General features: G+C 35.6%; 2 protein-coding genes across 4 annotated transcripts in view; one reads left to right on the plus strand and one right to left on the minus strand.

The window, feature by feature from the left end:
• Lsm11 (U6 snRNA-associated Sm-like protein LSm11) overlaps positions 1-14,436 on the minus strand; it is a 55,351-nt gene extending 40,915 nt beyond the window's left edge. The window contains exons 1-2 of the mRNA XM_073079283.1: positions 14,068-14,436; positions 1,872-1,987 (exon numbers count right to left, since the gene is read on the minus strand). Of these exons, the coding sequence (XP_072935384.1) occupies positions 1,872-1,987; positions 14,068-14,353 (402 nt within the window). The 5' untranslated portion in view covers positions 14,354-14,436. The remainder of the gene's footprint in view (positions 1-1,871; positions 1,988-14,067) is intronic.
• The window catches only part of Eip74EF (Ecdysone-induced protein E74), a 276,463-nt gene that overhangs the window by 97,463 nt on the left and 159,064 nt on the right, over positions 1-19,936 (plus strand). For 2 of the 3 annotated variants that reach the window (XM_073079272.1, XM_073079274.1), the window contains exons 4-5: positions 17,771-17,854; positions 19,245-19,697. In XM_073079272.1, the coding sequence (XP_072935373.1) occupies positions 19,623-19,697 (75 nt within the window). In that variant the 5' untranslated portion in view covers positions 17,771-17,854; positions 19,245-19,622. The other variant, XM_073079273.1, reaches the window with a different exon arrangement.

A 19,936-nucleotide genomic window follows, 5' to 3' on the forward strand; every position in this document is an offset into this window, starting at 1 on the left:
CTGCAAAACATGAAATGACGTAGCCGTTATAGACTAGTTAAGCTGCCACATATAGCCATTCTAAGGACATGTGTGTTTTATAAGAACACTGTTCACACTACACAAGGAATAATCACTTTTTTACAAGAGCAAATAGCAAACAAACCGACTGATGATTTGTTGCTAGTTTGCGAACACCTGCAAATTCAAATTGATGATCAAATGGAAAATGAGCGATTATGAGCAGTTGTGGAAGGGACCTTCAGTGATATTTCTGCGGAAGTATAACCTTATCAATTAGCAGGAAAAAAACATTTCTATCATTAAAGAATCCTGAAACGAAAAAGATTATAGGTCTGGTCCAGTAAATCTTTAAATAGCATGGTAGCTGCATCAAGTAGCAAAAATCTATGGGCCTACATATTTGTACTTTTAAGTACATACAAATTGCAGTGCTAATAGTTCAATGAAGCTTGAAACTTTACATTAATTTAAACTGGTTAGAGATAACTGAGAATAATAATATAACTATTTATCATTTTCCCTGCACGAGAAATAAATTCCGATTTTCACGTGTGTTATAATACTAATAACGGACACAAAAGTTATATTACAAAAATATGGATAGAGTTGCAATAAAACTTCATGTTATGGCCCGAAACAAGTAGTTATTCCTTTGTTTTAATACCTTAATAGTTGAAGAAGGATGTAAAATGTCCTTTTATTTGTTTTTCGATACTATTAGAGGAGATATATTTTTTTCTGACAAAAATATACATTCACTTTAAAAGAAATTCTCCTGAGAGAAACTATTGAGGCTAAGAATAATGAGAAAACCCCCATGGCTAAAATCCAGTAAATCGACACGTTAGCGATCTAAAACCTTCCACACATCTGTTAAGTTCCCTCGCGTCTCATTATGTAATTATCCAAGTCGTATCAGCCTTATCTTAAGGTGTCTATCTATCCTCTAATGAACGTAATGTCGACTAGGGATGGCGATTTTTTTCGAAACAGCTCGATTCGTGAATCGATCCGAATCGAAAAACAAAAAAGCCGAAGCCCAAAGAATCGATTCTTCAAAAATTTATCTTCGATCTTTTCAGCTAAAAAACGGGAAGATAGCGAAAAAAGTTATCAGGACCAAACAAGCACCTAAATACGTATTCGTCAGCAAAAAGTTTATAACACATTCGAACAATCAAATCCATCACTGGAGGTCGATTAAAATAATCGATTTTTGGGCCCAAAAGATCGATTCTTGATTAATTAATTGATCTTTGATCGCCATCCCTAATGTCGACTCGTTTATCCTTTGCCTTTCTTGTATAAGCTTTAAACGACTTTTGAAGCTTGACTCAAGCTTTAATGATTGATCGATAGGTCGAAATAGAATCAATAGGATAAAAATTATTAGTGTCCAAACTTGACTGATGTCTTATTCAGTTCTGCTGCAGTTTATCATCTTATTTCCAAAAGCATAATGCTAATAAATGTATTTTACTTATGAGAATCTTAATAATATTTAAATGTGTGCCTTCCAAACTGGAATGGACTCAAGTAATTGAAACTGATCCATTTTTGCCACAGATTTAGAATTTGTATGTATTCTAAATCATACCTTGATAAAAGAAAATTGAGAATTCTGCGACGACACCAGCGCCATTACGATTACTGCCGTATAAGAGCAGTGTTCTGTTCTAGTTTAAAAGATGTGAGAGTGCACAGACAAATGCCTTAGCCCTTGAGAGTAGCAAAGCATCTGTGAGCAACTTCACATAGAACTCGAAACCTAACCTCTTTTACTTCGATTTCAAGCCCTCCAATTATGCACCACGTGCATTGCATTCTGAAAAGGGTAAGGATGGTAATACATTAATACTACTACTTACTTTTATTCTCAATCTCTTATCAACACATTGCCTTAGTGCGCTAAGAGGTCCAACTGTAGTCTCTATTCGCGTTAGGACATTACTCTTCTTTTTGGGTTCTCTTGCTGGCACCATCCCTGCGGTAGAATAATTCGAATTACGTTTGACAAAAATATAATATTATAAAACTATTAAAATGTGGTGTTTGCTAAAAGTGTGAGTAATATTATTTGCTGGCTACTATTATTAATAGGACGAAGAAAATAATAAGATTACTCAGTCAGATACTGGCTATCCTCTTCACTACACACAAACTAAGTCACTCTATCCACACATTTGAATTTATGACGGTTTGGCAAGCGTACGGAGAGGTATTGCAGGATGCAGAGCAAAGCGATATACGAGTACACACATACATACTTATGTTATTTTGACAAGTGTGCAACAATGCAAGTGCAACGACTTGCCGAAAGCATCAACCTCGGCCATTAAGTTCGTGAGCGTTATTTGACATCTCAATCGTCTGACATCTTTGTTAGGGTTCCGTAACCAAAAGCACAGAACCCTTTAATTTCGCCTTATCTGTCTATAAGTCCAAATAACACACACACACAGCTATTTTCTCATAGACTGTTGGCACTATTTGAAATATGTTCGGGTGATAAGTCTTTTTTTAAACAAAATACTAGGGATATAAAAACATCTGATTACGTTCGAGCGTGTAGGATATATCTCGAAATAAACTTTCAAATGCGAAAATAACATGATAATTTCAAATTACTTTTTTAATTTAGATAATAGTGAGAAACAACTTAAATTGTCTGACTGCCGATTAAATTATATTCTTATTACGGAACCTTCTTAAAGCGTGACTGATATACACTTTGCCGCTTTTACATTAACTTTAATGTAAAGTTCGTTGGACGCATCTGATTTCGTTTTCAGATGCGTTGGTTATAGGCCATTAAATTATATTAAAATATTGAGAGAGAGCAAATGTAGAGCAAAGTTCTGTCTGTTCTGTATGTTCTTATAGTCACGTTTAAACTGTGTGCATTTTTATACATCCAGCGAGCTGACTTGATTATCGGCCAATTTCATTAAAAATCTGTGCGAAACATCAAAATATTTATGTTCTTAATTGAAAAGTCTTTCTGGTTAGACTTCAGAAGCACCACCGCCACACTTATGCCTTATGATAGTAGTGTAAGGCACCAAGGTATTCTAGTTCGAAAGGTGTGTCAAGGAAGACGTTCTTATCCAACTTACTCATCAGGTAGGAATCTAATCTTATCTGAGCTTTCTTACGGATGTGCATGGGCGGCAGTTGCCATACCATGAGGTCGATTGCAAGCTCAGTTGCTTACATATTATAAAAATAAAACTAAAATAACAGAGTATACGATGTTTATCGTTTCAGAAAAGGCTTTACGGCCGCATGTGAGACTTTATTCCCCACATAAAGCCGGTATAAGCCAGAAATGTTTTACAGTTTCCCTAAAAGCGGCTTTTCACATAAAACTATCGGATTATGCGAGTCTCGTTTATCGCCCGTAGGAAACGCATTATCCAGCGTTTTATGTTAACGCGTTACTCTTTAAGAATTCATAAACGACGCGAACGCGCAAGAACTGCTTCGGGAAATAGACGTTTTGGGCACTGTTTTAATATCTACAAAGTATACCCTAAAATGTTACGAAATGTACCTGTGGTTATACATGACCAGCAACCTACTTCTGCTTCTTCAATTTCTACTGAGATTGATAAGTAACAAACGTATGCAGTCCACCTGATGGTAAGTGTTCACAGCTGCCCATGGACACGGAGATAGAAAGACCAAGTAGAAAGAGCATTTTTTACCAACTTTGAAATCACATTTCTTATCAAAAATCATCAGATAAATATGACTTGTCTAACAGGAAATTTCATCTATTCATATAAAGAATTACGCGTCATTTTTACAGTATAACTATATTATTATTCATGAATTAAAATTCCAATGATACCTGAACATTACAAAAGTTTATTTATCAAATTTTACGTGCTTCTAGTCAGAGATAATGAATAATTGTTATAATCTTAGGCTAGAACACTAGATTTATGTGTATATTAGTGTAGAATATAGTAATAATATTAATATACTACGTTGCTATCGCCATCGTCTAAATAAAAACTGCGAGCCATTTCTAATCTACTAGCAATAAGGCGAAACGTACAAATATTACCACTATTCTGATTTAATTTGTACCTAATGACAAGTACATTTATAATCAAACTAAACAAATAACTCTTTATTTAAAACTGTTTATCAAAAACTCTAAAAATAAACCTCCGTAAAGCATAGATAAGTAAAGATATCTCACCGCCTTGTAATTGATGAAGTCAAAAAAAAATCAAACAGCTTACGGGTTTCATGCATGTACACGAAATTACGCACACACTCACGTAAAACAGTTTACGGTTTTTCCCATAACGTTTCCGACCGTCGTGGTGTAATTAACGCGGAAAAATGCCGACATGTGCAGTTAAATGGTACAAACACAGCACGGAATCTAAGAAAAAGCGCGGAGAAGTATCATTTCATTCGTAAGTGGTCTAAAAACTACATATTTTTAATATTTCACAAACACGAAAATAGATAACATTGACAGTACTAAGTGTTGCCAGTACCTCATTGTAAATTACTTTACATGTGGGAAATAACTTGCAAGTAAAAATTGATATTGATTATGTTTTATTTAAATTTAACAGAAATAATAGCTACGTACGAGTAACATTAAATTGAAATATTATAATATCATTATAATTAAATTTTTGAAATATTTTTTTCAGTCGAATCATAAGGGGTAAATAATAATAATAATCACCTTCAAAATATTCATACGTAAATATCGATGTAACTTTTGCGTCACTTTACTTTTGGAAGGAATACATTGTCTCTTTCTTGTCAGTAACTTAATCATGGCGGACCAAACACGAAAAATAATGAAACAGTAATATCTCCTCATTTACTTGTGATTTGTGATTCCATGAAGCTTGTTTATTTATTATTTTTTTTTGTTTAATTTGTACATTTAGGGATTTAGTTAATCGTTGTTATAGCAATTGTATATTTTATGTTTGTTGTTGTCACTGTCATATATTTTCTTCTGTATATTTTTTGTTAATTTTTAATATATTTTACTTTTTATTGCTTATTAGTTCTGTATATTTTTAGTTATTTTTTAATATATTTTACTTTTTATTGCTTATTAGTTATGGTGTGCGTTGAGTATATTTCACAAATAAACATTACTTTCGTAATACACATTTAATTTAATCCCTTTTCCCTTGCTACTCTAAGCGCCTACTAAATTATACTACTAAGAAAACAATTCGTAATGTGGTGTAGATACAGACGACGGGATTGGTCATTATATTGTTTGAATTCTTGACAAATAGAACCTTTTTAGAGAAAGTTTACGTATAAATAACGAATACTACGTAATTTACATAATAAATAAATACGTATTTCAAACATTTTAGGGAGACTAGAACGGAGATGTGGCAACACTTTATTATTACGCACACAATTCCAACTGTCAAAACTGGCTTCATTTACTTGTATGGAGTGAGTTATCTTTACTAATCTATGCCGTAAAGATATAAAACACGTCTTTGTATCACATTTAATCTCATATGCAACAAAAGTTTGACAGTTCAACAACATGCGAGTGATCTCGTGCATATGCTCGGAAATTCATGGACCGAATCAAATTTATGGGCATAAACGAGCAAAAACTTAGATTGGTTTAGTGCGAAAATAATACGTAACCGACGATAAATCTATGCAACTCTCGTGGCATGCACCAGGGAGGCATGGCTCGCATGGTCGCCGATCGCGAATTACTTTCACTCGACTATCCCCGGGCGCTGACCGCGCGCGGGGTCGTCGGCCGCGAGCCGAGCGCGGGAAACGCCACCCGCCATCATGCCATTCAGAAAAGCGCGCCATGTTTACACAGATGCGCGCCGAAACGCGTTCCGTTGCATCACTTCCGTTTGCGTTCCGTTTCGTACTTGTTACGCGTACGGACCGACACGTGCTTTACTTTTTCTGATTAGCATACTAGTAAACAGACGGCTTTTCAATGAGATGTGTTTTGAGTTGGCATGTATGAGTACTGTGAACTGTTAAAATGACCTATCATCAAAACTGTTTTAGTTTTGGCACAAGTATACGCTTCTTTTTTAATAATAATTAAAAAGCTAGACACAATTAGCAACAACAGTTACATAAAGGTCTATTCGAGTTAATTATAGCCACAATGTTATTATCCATTTAATATAACATTATGAGGCAATATACAGTGGAGCGTCGATTATCCGAACGTCGCTCAACCGAACGACCGCTTATCCGAACATAGTACGCGCGGGTTTATGCCCCCACCTCTCACCACCGCCCGCCCGCGCGTCAGTTTTCGCACACTTGTCGCGACTTGTTCACTTCGTTATTGTACGTCCTAGTAACTGCTAGTCGATAAACAAAATTTTTCCGCGTGAAAGTAAACTCTTTCTTTGAAATGCCTAAACGTAAGCGTGTTGTCCTTTCTATGAAAGATAAATACGAGATGAATAAACGGTTGGAAGAAGGCGAATCTGCAACCAAGTTATCTATTGAATACAAAGTTGGTAAGTCTACCATTACGGATATAAAAAAACAAAAGACGAGCATAAGTAACTTTATATCCCAGCTCGATTCTTCTGACGGATCCTCGAGTCGTAAAACGATGAAGCTTGCCTCAAACACGAATTTAGATGATGCTGTATTCTTCTGTATGCTTGCTTCTGAAGCGTTTACTTGCTTAGATATTGCCTTGCGCTGGTTTGAAACACAGGCCGAGAGCGACCAGTATCAAATATCTGTTCTCAAAAAAGTACGTGATCTAGCCTCTCGTAAGCGGGTAGGCTTGCTTCGGCAGACGAAGATTCAAGATTTTTTTAAGCGTTAATTTTAATTAGTAAACACTAGTTTGACTACAAAATTGTCTGCACTTTTTTTTGTTTATTTCCTATTTGTCATTAAAGATATTCATAAATGTAAATTATATGGTTTTCATTTAACTGTACGTAAATTTGTATGACTGAATCAATTTATATGTACATTAGTTCGATTATCCGAAAATACCGGTTTTCCGAACACCCACGTCCCCCAATTAGTTCGGATAATCGACGCTCTACTGTAATATGTAAATAGATAACGGGGAGATGATAAGATGACTACGACGCGTAGACGGTTGCTTGGCTTATGATAAGAGGACGTAACAATTGTTGTATGTTACTAACAATAGTAAACAACGTATCGCAAATATTTATGTTTCGTTTCAATTTTATTTTCATAAAAATATATTTGTAATAACGTTCTGGAGACTGGAATAATGTCAGGCCGTTTCAGTAGCCTCCAGCCGTCAGTTTCGGAAATTAAAACGAAAACGCCGGCCCACCGACAAAATGATCGCAGCGGCGCATTTTAAAGATGGAACGGCCGACAAAAAGCTGGGCTGGAGGCAAGTTTTTAAGATAACATTTCATCGGTCGCGAATCTGGATGGGATGTCAATGACCGACGCTCCAGGGCGCAAGGGAGATAGCATGCGTCCCACTCATGTGGAAAGCTGTTATGCAACGAGCGTGCTCGCGAAAGTCTACGTACGATTTACCATCGCAATTTTGTATCTAGATGACATGATAAGTCGTGCGCATAGTTTTATCAATCGATGCGTGCGGTTGCGTCCAGCGGTGCATCTGTTGGAAAGATTACACTCGTGAGATGTACGATATGAAGGAAAGCTATCTTGTATAATGTTTCTAGCGTATACTTAGAGGTAATAAGGAGAAATCGGTAGATCCTACGCCAGGATTGGATCAAAATGGGTATATTTCTTGACGATAGTTCGTGAATTATAATCTGAGATGAGTTGCAAATTTTAAAAAGAAGACAACATCGGTTAATCATGTACCTGAGTCATATGGTATTTCTCCAGATCTGATTCACGTGTCAGTCTCTTAAAGTGTCGATTGCAATCTCGGGCGAAAACCCGATCAAACGTCGCAAGAATAAAACTGAAAATATCGCGACACGTCAACTTTTCCGTTCGCGATCATTTACATCGAAACTTAATTAACGTCAAGTCGGGGTATCGAATAACGCTATATTAGGCGAAGGCAACGAGCGTAAAAGTTATTCGGAACGTTGTTTCCGCGTCGTAAAACGATATAGCGTAGTTAATTAAACAGTGATAGAATCAACAAAGGCGACTCGATTAGGTCTGTCTATTGCACAAAAGAGTACAGGAATAGTATCGGCGCGAGCGCTGGTTTCTAAGGTTGGCAACTTTCAGAATGCTCGAGAAGTACTCGCCGATTGTTTAGAACCTTAATATTAACTGTTAGTTACAGTCTCCTCAATAAATACTGATTTGGAAGATTGGAGATTTTACTAAAGCCTAATGAAATTAAACCCAAATACAAAGAGCTAAAAAATATTCATCCAGAAATTATGACTTTTATTCTGAGACAAAACTGTAATTCTAAACAATGTATGCCAGATTTGGAGTATTAAGCGAACAGGAATAGTAAGAATATACGACGTAATGCATGTTTACGACCGCGACCAACTAGCCAGCTGCAAGCGACACCGGTCACTTTCCCGCGCCATTTTCGTCAAATTGCCGGGAAAACAATTAGAGGCGGTATCACGCGATCGCCTGACCGCCCTACATAGATTTGAAAATTGCATTCGATTGTATTCCACGAGTTTATTTACGATGACATTTCGTGTTTTATTTCGTAATACGTTAACTCAGCGAATGGATCACGTCTGGGGAATACCAGTTAGAAAGCATTGCGCCGAGGTAAATTGCTAAGATCGCTGAGATGCAGATTTGAAGCTTCGTTTGTAATTCGAATTGCTAAGAATTTCTCGATTGCCGTTATACGTTCCAGAGACCTTTTGTCTTTTCCTGAATAACAAAATAACTACTTTAAGTTAACCTCTAAGAACCTATTTAAATATCTGTGGAGATTGAATGTGTCGTGTCAGACAATTTTTTTTTTATACAATTTATTGAAGGTGGTAGAACCATTTGTGGTTCGACTCCAGCGGCACCACCGCCACACCTATTTCTGCCTAATAAAAGTGGTGTTAGGCGCTACTATGTTCCGTTTTGAAAAGTGTGGTAAGGGAGACATACTTTTTTTAGACGTTCCAGCTTAGTCCTCAGGGGTAGCGGCGCATCTGAGGCCGACGTCAGGTAGGAATATCTAATCCTATCTGGGGTTGTTTACAGATGTCCATGGGCGATAGTAGCCACTTACCATCAGGTGGACTGCATGCTCGTCTGCTACTACTATGTTATAAAAAGGCACAGCCCATTTATGTGCAGTTGTGTTACGGAAGCTATAAATCTGTACATATACATTGCATTGAATGATATTATTTTGTCTAACATAGCATGTGTCACGTTTGTCCTCTGTAAATATAAAGTGTGCCTCAACGCGCTGCCTGCACCTAACGAATCTAAAACAAAATACAGCGTCATCGTACAAAAAGTACCACTAATTCTGTTAGTACGAACGTGAAGTAAGAAAAAAGTCAGTTTATGTAAGAAGGCAAGGCCGGCGCGGGGCACCGGGTCACGGGCGCTATGCAAATGAGCTGATGGCATTGTTGATAGCGCACGTCATTGGCTATGCCTGGATCGATTGAGTACTCCATTCAGGAACGAAAAAGGAACTTTTACGAGCCTGTCGAGATCGGCTTGGGTTGGTTTACGAGTCGAGGGATATACCTCATCGATACATATACCCGTATTACTATCATCGATAGTTTATTTGGTGCCACAATTGAACTACAGAATTTTAGAGGTGGTAGAAAAGTCTGCCTTATAAAGGTGTCAGGAGATCATAATATGAGATGTTTCAATTTAATTCTAAAGGTGCTCTGCTCTGCATACATGATGGACTCTCATAGGACTCCAAGGATTCTATTTAGAATCTCTTAGGGACTACGTATATTAAAGGAAGACAAAGCAAGTATCAGTCAACAAGAGACTGATGCAATGGCAAATGCTGGATTCTAGTTTGCTACATCCAATAAAATCTAAACTTTTTAAAACATGGTAGAGCCAATTTGCTTCGATCGGGAAGATACCACCATCACTCCTATTTCAAGCATGAAGCAGTTCCTGCATTTCAATGGATGGGTTCGGTGGATGCATGGTAACTTATTATGATACGCCCATCTTATCCCTCAGGCGTGGCATTGCATCTTTGATCAGCTTCAAGTACCTATGCTTGTTTTATTAGATACAGATATCCATGGGCGGCAATGTCTGCTTGCTATTAGGGTGCTTCCTACTTCAATATTATAAACAAAACCTACCAAAACTACCAAAGTCTATCATACCCAAAGAAGCCGAGAAGCAGGCGATGGTCGTCACGTAGGCGCTTGCACGCGAACCACACAGCACGTTCCTCACCCATCGACCACCGATAGCAGACACGTGTATGGCCACGTTGCAACATCTCATTACATATCAAGCAGTGTCTGAATTATTTCAATGAATTCATGTATAGTGTGTATCGGAAGACACGTTTTCGCTTGTTAATAATTTATAACCCTAAACTAGAACAGTATTGAGGATGCTAAAATGCCTAGACCCAGATAAGATTAAATCATTTATATTTTACTTTGACTGGAAATATAATCTTCTCTCACTACACTTTAGGACTCAAACGTTACTGAATGATATACCTACTGATGTTCTTTGGACCAAGCAGATCATTAACACACATGCAAAGAAATACATTTGCTTTATAGCAACCATTGCTGGGTTCTTTACTTTATGAGGAATTAATGCCAATACACCTGTGACTTTACATGTAACTTATGCATATGGGTATGATAAAAACCCTAATGCCACACCTATAACAGCGTTAATCGCTGCTACATTGTAGGGTGTGCTAAAGATATCCACATTAGGAGGCAATTCAAATAAGTCTTCCTGCTAGCTCATTAAAAATAAATAAATAAAATGAAATGAAATGAAATGTAAAACAAATAGGAATAAGTCAAATTACATAGCGATCTTTAGCCACGCAACCCTTACTAAACAAGATATGTAGGAAAAAACCTTAACATTTCCGAATAATGTACAATGTTACATTAGACATTATTTAAAATGGGCTTAGATAATGATTTTTCTCTTAAAGATGTTACAAAGTATGAAGCAATTGAGTTTGAGTAACCGGCCTTGTCCGCGGTAATGCGAAAATCAGCATAAATCAGTTGCGAAATATTTTTGCACGGTTCGCTGATAGAGGTTCTGGTAATGAATATAGCATTACCGTATAATGAATCATACATTACGAATAAATAAAATAATTAATCAAATAAATAAAAAAAATCACGAAGAAATTTTTGTGTATTTTTCCTCACGAAATCTTCACCGTTAAATTAATTTAAATATTTATATACACACGACATTGATGAATTAGAGGTGTGCCGATTCTAACCTGTGTTTCTTGCCTGAGGACGATAATTACGTCACGAGAATCCTTATTTTGTACAAATATTACATTTTAATAGTCTCTTACTGACAGCTAGATTTATAAAAGGGTTGTAAGTTACGAACTTTTTTTATAACCCGATTACCTTATTTCTGATTTGTTTGATAGCAATTGAGCTTTAAAAAATGGAATGCATTTGAAAATTTTATGATTATTTTGCTTCACGTATTAATATATAGAGATTATCGAATGTCACTTATTTGACAATGTAACCGTACATATGTATAATGTAAAATAATAAGCAAAGACAACAGTTTAGTGACTTTTCTTTTTTTGTATGTAAATCGGTATTTATTTTTTAATTTGATAGTAGTTCAATATTAACGAGTTTTATCAATAAATACTCCTGAATATTTCTGAGTAGTAAAAATAATACAAACAATTCCGTTCAGCAAACTTAAAGGAAGTGCATTAGTTCGAACAAAATCAAAAGTCATTCACTCGCTAATCCGTGACGTCACTTCCAGCGTACGAAAACGCCGGCCGAAATCAAAGGCCGGCATCCAAACGAGGAAACGTCACATTTTATAGCATTGTATTAACGGATCGGGCGAACGTTGAAATCACACAAGTGCGGGTGGCCGAGGGAAGCGGGGTCGATACCCGCCGGTGACACACAGCGGCGCGTTGAACGGCCTAGACTGACCTCGCGACCCGGGGTAGGGGTAGCGGGTAGGACACCACGTGCCCAGCCGAACCGCTAATTACGTAACCACAGGTGAATGAATCGAACGCTTACAAGAATGCTTAATTATAATAAGTTATTACAAACTAATATTATGTAGTAAGTGTAGATTATAAAATAAATTAACATTTGTTGTTTCTACCCGCGTATTATTAATCCTATGTTATAGAGGTACCTACCAATTAAATAAATTCTTTTAATGACAAAAAAACGAGAAACCGAACGACAAATACAACTACCACAGTGAAATTAATATATTAAAATAACCATCAAATAGTGCATCATGATGCTGTGTGCAGTGACAAGGTAATTTTTGTATGTTTTTTGAAGGTAGTTTGTAATTTGACTCCATTGGTACCACCACACTTATAATTATCTGCTTAATAACATTAGTGCTAAGCATTGTAGCGTTCCAGTTTAAGCGATGTGGTAAGGGAAACAGACTCTTCCGAGACATTCCAACTTAGTCCTCGGGGTAGTTAAATATCATGGCCAGGCACAGGGAGGAATCTAATCTTATCCGGGATTGATTAAAGATGATCATAGGCGGCAGTAGCCACTTACCATCAGGTGGACTACATGCTTATTTCCTATTTCTATATTTTAAAAAATATTTATATCGTTATAATCCACACCAAACTGCTAGTCCGCTCTGAAGTTGTTGCGAGCAGGTGTAGTCATACAATTTGCTATGGCGATGCAATTCATTCCTATATTCAGAGCGGACTAGCAGTTTTAGCAGGACTATACTTGTCTCGTATCTTCACAGAAGGCTACAGGTAATATATATACAGCTAATAGGTAATATATATAAAATTACAGGTAATATATTGCAATTATGTCAAAATCTACTGTGAGTAGAACCGTGAAATTCACCACTAATCACCAAAGACTTAAAAGTGCTTTTTAGTGATAATTTATCTTATCTATTGAAGTAACCAATCCTTAAAATTATTTCTGCAAAGTCCTATATATTTAGCAGTATGTGAATGAATCAATTGAATCAATTCCAACACCACCTTAATTGTAAATACTTGGATATTTTCTAATTCATAAACTTTGTCATTGTGCATATATACTTTGTCAAACTCACCTATATCATATATCATTACAATTTAACGAGTAGTTTAGAAATTTTTATAAAACCAATAAAACTTTCATTTTTCTATATAGAACTGATACAGCTATTTTCAAAGGGTTGATCAGCTCTACAGTACCATATAAATACTATTTTACTATTATTTTTTAACGTAGACATGGACATGTTAACTCATGAATGTCATCTGCAACTCATTTCTGTTGCACTGCTGTGTGTAACTCCTCTCTGTCAGGAAGGCCATTATAGGCGCCACACTGTTCATGTGTGAATTGGTAAGCTTTACACACCTTTGAGCTTTTTTTTAAAGATTTCTCAGGTGCATAGATTTCCTCCTTATTTACCTTCACTTTAGTAGCATGTGATAATTAATTTCTCATAAGCACATATCTTAAACAAATCAGAAGTGCTTATGTGGGATTTGAACTGTGAGCCCTAATAGGGAGGCTGAGTTACGCTAGGTTATTACCTCTCATTTAAAGCGCATTTAAGACTTTCATTTAATTTTGTCTGGGTCAATTAGTGCAGTCAGATGGTATAATTGGTAATAATATAAATTTAATAAATGACATCTTTTCCAATTCATTTGTCATCCTGCGCGCATTGTCCCGGGTTTGATCTTCAGCCAGAACTTTATGTACACAATAAATTTATATTTCTGTTCTGGGTCTGAATGTTTATGTATTTATCTATGTATATGTGCAATACATAAACACCTATGATACAGAGAATCCTAAGTTGCGGCTGTAATTGTAGAAAGCTGCTTTAATTACAGGAGAATTTAATGACGGCTCGCCTCAATATATTCAAAACATAACCTCCAAGTACCTTGATATTGAGCGAAGCGCTGCTTATTCCTTTCTTCGAGTTCTCGTTCCTGTTCTAGCTTCTTTTCTCTCTTCTCATCTTCCCTCTTCTTAACAAGCTCCGCTTGACCCACGGGAATAATATTTATAGACTTTTGTAACGCCGCTTCAAACTGTTGTATGTTTTCGTACATTGGAGCGCTTTGTACGGGCACTTTCGTTTTATCTGAATATAAAGCCTTCATAGGATCGAAAGTGGAACTACACGCACTGGTTTCTGACTCCGAAGTTGATGAATCTTCAGACATCGCGAATTTTTTGCAATATTTTGGTCAACAAAACATAAACACTACACGAGACGCAAGTGTCACTGTCAAATTGTTATCACTTTGACTTTGAAGTTTGAGTGTCGGCCATATTAAGTTACGTTCCGTTACGCGCTTTATTTATTGCATAAGGACTTTTATAACATTCGTTAATGATTTTTATTTTATTAAATAGTTCTAAATAAAAAAATACTATTTATGATCATAATATCATTATTAATTATAGCATGTATTAAAGTACGTCGTGTAGTAGAAACGAAGAAGCATAAAACGGAACGTTATGCAATATAATGGGCGCAATTTATTGAACGACCATATTGGTGAATTTTAGAAATACGTCGCTTTTTTTACGTCGCTACAAGGAATTTTTATGTTACCTCGGATCATATTAAAATAATTGCAATTAATAATGATTGATAGAACGCATTTTTTATATTGACATTGCAGTCATAGCGATCTCGTGATAAAATGTTGAAGGCTCTTCCTTAATCTGCTATGTATTTATAATTAATTATTGCTATTCAATTCATGAAAAAATGTTGGCGCTATTTTTATATCTGATGTATTTTAAGGGAGACAGACTTTTCCGAGGCGTTCCATCTTAGTCCTCAGGGGTAGCGGCATATCTGTGGCCGACCTCAGGCAGGAATATCTAATCCTATCTGGGGTTGATTACAGATGTCCATGGGCGGCAGTAGCCACTTACCATCAGGTGGACTGCATGCTCGTCTGCTACCCTTATATTATATAAAAAAAAAAAAAAAAAAAAAAAAAAAATCTAATGAACTAGGCCAATTCAATACAATATTTTGATCAAAGTAATTGTAATTACTGTATGTTTTTGTAATTATTTTACAAATTAATCACATAATAATTATTGTTAGGACGAAAGGTGTACACAAATAAATCGATGTTATTTATTAATAATTATTAGCATTGATATTATGGAGTGCAGATATTAATTTTAATGTGCATACATATACGTGATTATTATTATTATTAAATTATTTTTTACTGTCTGTACTTACACCGACACCGTCAAAATAGGATCAAAATATATTGATGTCACTAAAATAAATAATATTTGTATAAATAACACATTATAGAAGTAGAACTCGTTGGCAACGTCGCGATAGCGTAACAGCAAGGTCTTCATAGCAATAACAAGCAATAGGAAGTAAACGAATCAAGGCCGGTTCTCTCAGTACATTAATCTCTATATATAAAACACAAAGATATTTCATATGTCAAGATGGAGCATGGAGGAGCCTTAAAAACGGCGTAGTTTGTATTGATTTTTGCCATTTTTGTTATCTGTGACTATAGTCATAGACAACGCAGACAAACAGAAGCTTAATGAAAAATCGAGCAGTTTTTTTTATCTTGTTTATTCAATGAAATGATTTTTAATCTCGCATGTAAAGTTAATGTTCACATATCTATTATTAATTAGATTAGCCCTTCTATCACAAACAATTGGCATTTTAAAATTCCTTCCTTTTAAGTATGAGTTAGTTTCCATAATAAATTTTAAATTGTTACATCTATTTCAGATCTATCGTTGTACGAGTTTTCACTATATTGTGCGGTTGCGGTATATTCTAGTTTAAATTGGAAAAACTCGGCTCAATAGATACTGAAATATACTTACAACATAACATTTTCTTATATTATTTACTAATAAGGATAAAACGTTTGAAAGCTCCACACACGAGTTTACCGTTACATCTATCTATTACATACCAACCAACAGATTTCTTTTAATTGACATGCATTTTAAGATGAATATAAAATGCTAAAATCGCAAATCACTGCATCGTATTCACGTTACGAGTTACGAGGCATTACGTAATATTCGCGTGCATCGTCCGTCGTCATGACAACCGCAACATGGCTGCCGAGTCAATGCTCTGTTCGCGCCAATTTCATTTCACTTTTCACTGGTCAACAAGCCACGACAACTTACTGATGCAGCTCAATTAAAAAGACATGGGAAAAATGTAAAGTTTTTTTTATCGGCTGAGAAATCGATAGTTGTGTAATAGCTTTCCTATTTAAAATTGTGATTCGATGCCTAATCTAATTTCATGAGATACTTTTCGTACGCGCTTGGATTCTCTTATTGTATAAATGTAGGAGAATACAAATCGATAATTCGATTTATCTCTGTTCATTAAACAATCGCTTCGCAATCGTAGACATGCAAATCACAATCGGTGTTGTAATACAACCGTTTATTTACATTTGCAATTAATTATTACGAATAGTACTATTTAATTCTCTTTTGCAACAGAAAACAAAGTAGGTACGTTACATATTCAGTTTAGACTAAGTTTTGAAGAACGGTAAACATAAAGTAAAGGAGTACACGCTTTCTACATTTATCCCCCCATACTAGAATCTTCTGTAGAGTAAAATATATTTATTTATTATGCACCTGCCTGAAATCAACACTAGAGGTTTTCTGGGTATCTGACCTAGGGCCATAGCCAGTCCTTGTTGTCCTAGGTTTAAACACTAAAGAATCCCCTCTCTATATATCACGGAACCCTTTAGTATTTCTGCCCCCCAAAACTACCCTTTAGCTACGATTATAATCAGACTGGTAAAATAACCAGTCTCCCTAGCAAGTAATTAAATTGATAGGCAGGTACCTTAAAGGTTCTTTTATTTATGTACCTAAAATGTACCTACGTATTTTAATCGTATTCCAGCTATTTACTAAAAAAAACGGACCATTATGTAAAGACAAATGCTTGCCTGCTAATTAGACGGTGCCCACCGCACATGCATTATCTACAACAACAAAATTAACATTCTTATATTCTCGCTAAAGACAATACGTCAAGAAAGTGGTATAGGAAGCGAATGGAAAACAAAAGTCTTTCATCGCAATTATAGAGAGAGGCCGGCCGTGAAGCATTGTGCAGGTTTTTGTAATATGCGGTTTTGTACCTAGTTGCAGCTCTTCCGCGTATTGTCATCTTTGTATAGCTATTACACCGCTTTTAGTAATAGCTGTTATTTCGTTTTTAGTCCCAAGCATGAGATTTGATTTGATTGGTGTTATTATTTGATGATTACATAAGTAAATATGAATTATGAGTCGTTTTACAATATTACATACAAGTAGTTATTAATTAGTCATAGGATCGAAGCCAGCGAGTAAAATTAAATATCGTATTTTTTTTATCAAAATGGTTGTTTTTGTTTATTTACTGAAAAGAGGGTAATTAACGCCATCTAGCGGTGGGAGGACGAACTACTACAGACAACGAATTTCCTAAAATATTTTATTTCTATATCTTCAAATTTCTTTGGTTATTGCTATATAAGGTACTAATTATGTTTAAAATAAAAAAAATACATGCTAAACATCAAATATTTGTCTTCTTCCAGAGCGGCGTGTGTGCAGGAGTGGGTGCGCCGCGTTACATCTATGCCGCATCGACGCAGGTTCGACATACACCGGGACGTCGCCAGGTGATACCGGGGCACTGTTGGCCTCTCCCTCTAACATGCATGCTAGATAGAGACATCTTTTGGTAAATTTTAAAACAGCTGAAGCCAAATTTTTAAAATCACACACTCAGAAGTATACTACCGGAAATTTAAAAAGGTTTTTAAAAGGTAATTGTTCTGCAATTTATTTATTTATATCCCTTATAACCTTATTTATCCAATACAAAGTATGAATAATAATATTTTCATATCCAATTATATAAAAAACTACTAACCTTCCAAAATCATGCTAGGAGCTATGCGTATGCAAACATGCTACTTAGCTATTTTCATTCCATTCAACCTTATACCTATTTAAAACCCTTTTCACTACTCAAAAACCCAAGACGGTTCTTAGTGAAATAATTTTAAAACCATTTCTTAACTCATGAGGCCTTTTTAACAAGTCTTATTTAAATAACTGATTTTACGTATTTAGAACAAACAAGTGAAACCCATAACACGTCAAAAATGGCTGACGAAAAATGTCAAGCTGGTTCAAAAATTATGGAAATGTAGCTCTTTCAATATAAATATCTATGTAATGAAGAATAAAGAGTTTCGACTTGTCTTTCTATTTTACATCTGTACTCCCAATATCTGAAAGCTCCTTAATGAGTGATTTGTTAGCCTGTCCGCTAATATAATATCCCCGCGAACAACTGACAAGGAACCCGCGTTATATTTTAAATCCGTCCGATAAATCACAATTTACCAGTTGGATGTAAGGCTATTATTAAGATTTACTGCCTTCCTAACAGTACTTAGATACCTAGCGAAATGGAGCTACTAGATGCCATATTTCAAGTCCTAAATCCTACACCATTTGTTTCAATCAGATTAAACGTTTTATTTATGGATCAGCTTTAGATCTATTTATAGGATGTATGTTTTTAAATCTGTACGAACAATTATATTTTAATCGTCGACCTAATTAGATTTGCAGTAAGTATTCGTTTAGTTTAATGGCAAAAGCTTTGACATGATTTTATATTTATTCATCTGTAAGATTGTAGGTACACCATTTTATTGTCAAGTTAAATAATTTTAGACAATCATCTTATGCACGTTCTGCATGCTCATACTGTAATTTATAATCATTTTGATTTATATTGCTTCTGTTTGATCATTGCTCAAATATATCAGGCAGGGAAACTCAAAAAGTTCATTTGTTTAATATATTAATTATTTAACTATATCGAATCACAATAATGTCGTGCCAGGCAATATTAACGATAGTGTCTCCATAATACTTACAGCATCTATAGCACCATGTTATACGTTGCTTGATTGCAATCTAACAAGCAAACAGATAGCTTGAGCTCAAAAATGCAGTTAAAGACGTGAAAGCCTACTCTCTCCATTCTTGCAGGTCGCTGCTGAAGAGAAGAGGGTCGCGAGGAGTGAGGTAACCTGGCCGGAAAGCACGAGGGTACCACGCCACTCGCCCAACAAACCAAGCGATCTACATCGCTCAACGACAATACCCCACACCGATATGTGTTCCCCCGTAACCGAGTACCTAAACGTCAAGTAAATTATATACATCGAATAATGTACGGTCCGTCCAAAACGCTGCCAAACATTTTAAACGAATTTATTAGTGTATGTACAGCCGTAATTGTAAATTGTTTTGTATAGTAGTGTAGTAGCCGCGTGTGTAGTGTTAGTGAGGTGTAGTGAGCGCCCTCTGGCGTGGTCTAGGCGCAACGTGGCGGGGACGCATGCGCCGCCGGGCCCGGCGCTGGCGATGCCATTTATTGAAGACGAATGGTGGTCAGCGGAGAATGAGGGCAGAATGGTCGATCTCTCCAATTGCTTACAGGTATCTATTATATTTTCTATACAATTAAAATAACGTAGTATTGTAATATAATCATAATATCAAATTTAATACTTTCTAAATTTATTATTCCAAATATATAAATTGATGAATACACAGATGTGCAAACAGTATAATACCAAAATTTAATAAAATAGAAAATTTAGTAAAAAGAAACTGAAATAATTAATTAAGACGAATTAACAAATCTTCGTTTAAATCAATAAAATATTATAAAATAA

The sequence above is a fragment of the Epargyreus clarus genome, unplaced genomic scaffold (genome assembly GCF_041222505.1).
Source record: "Epargyreus clarus isolate Ecla_fem2 unplaced genomic scaffold, WU_Ecla_fem_2.2 ptg000014l, whole genome shotgun sequence".
NCBI lineage: Eukaryota > Metazoa > Arthropoda > Insecta > Lepidoptera > Hesperiidae > Epargyreus > Epargyreus clarus.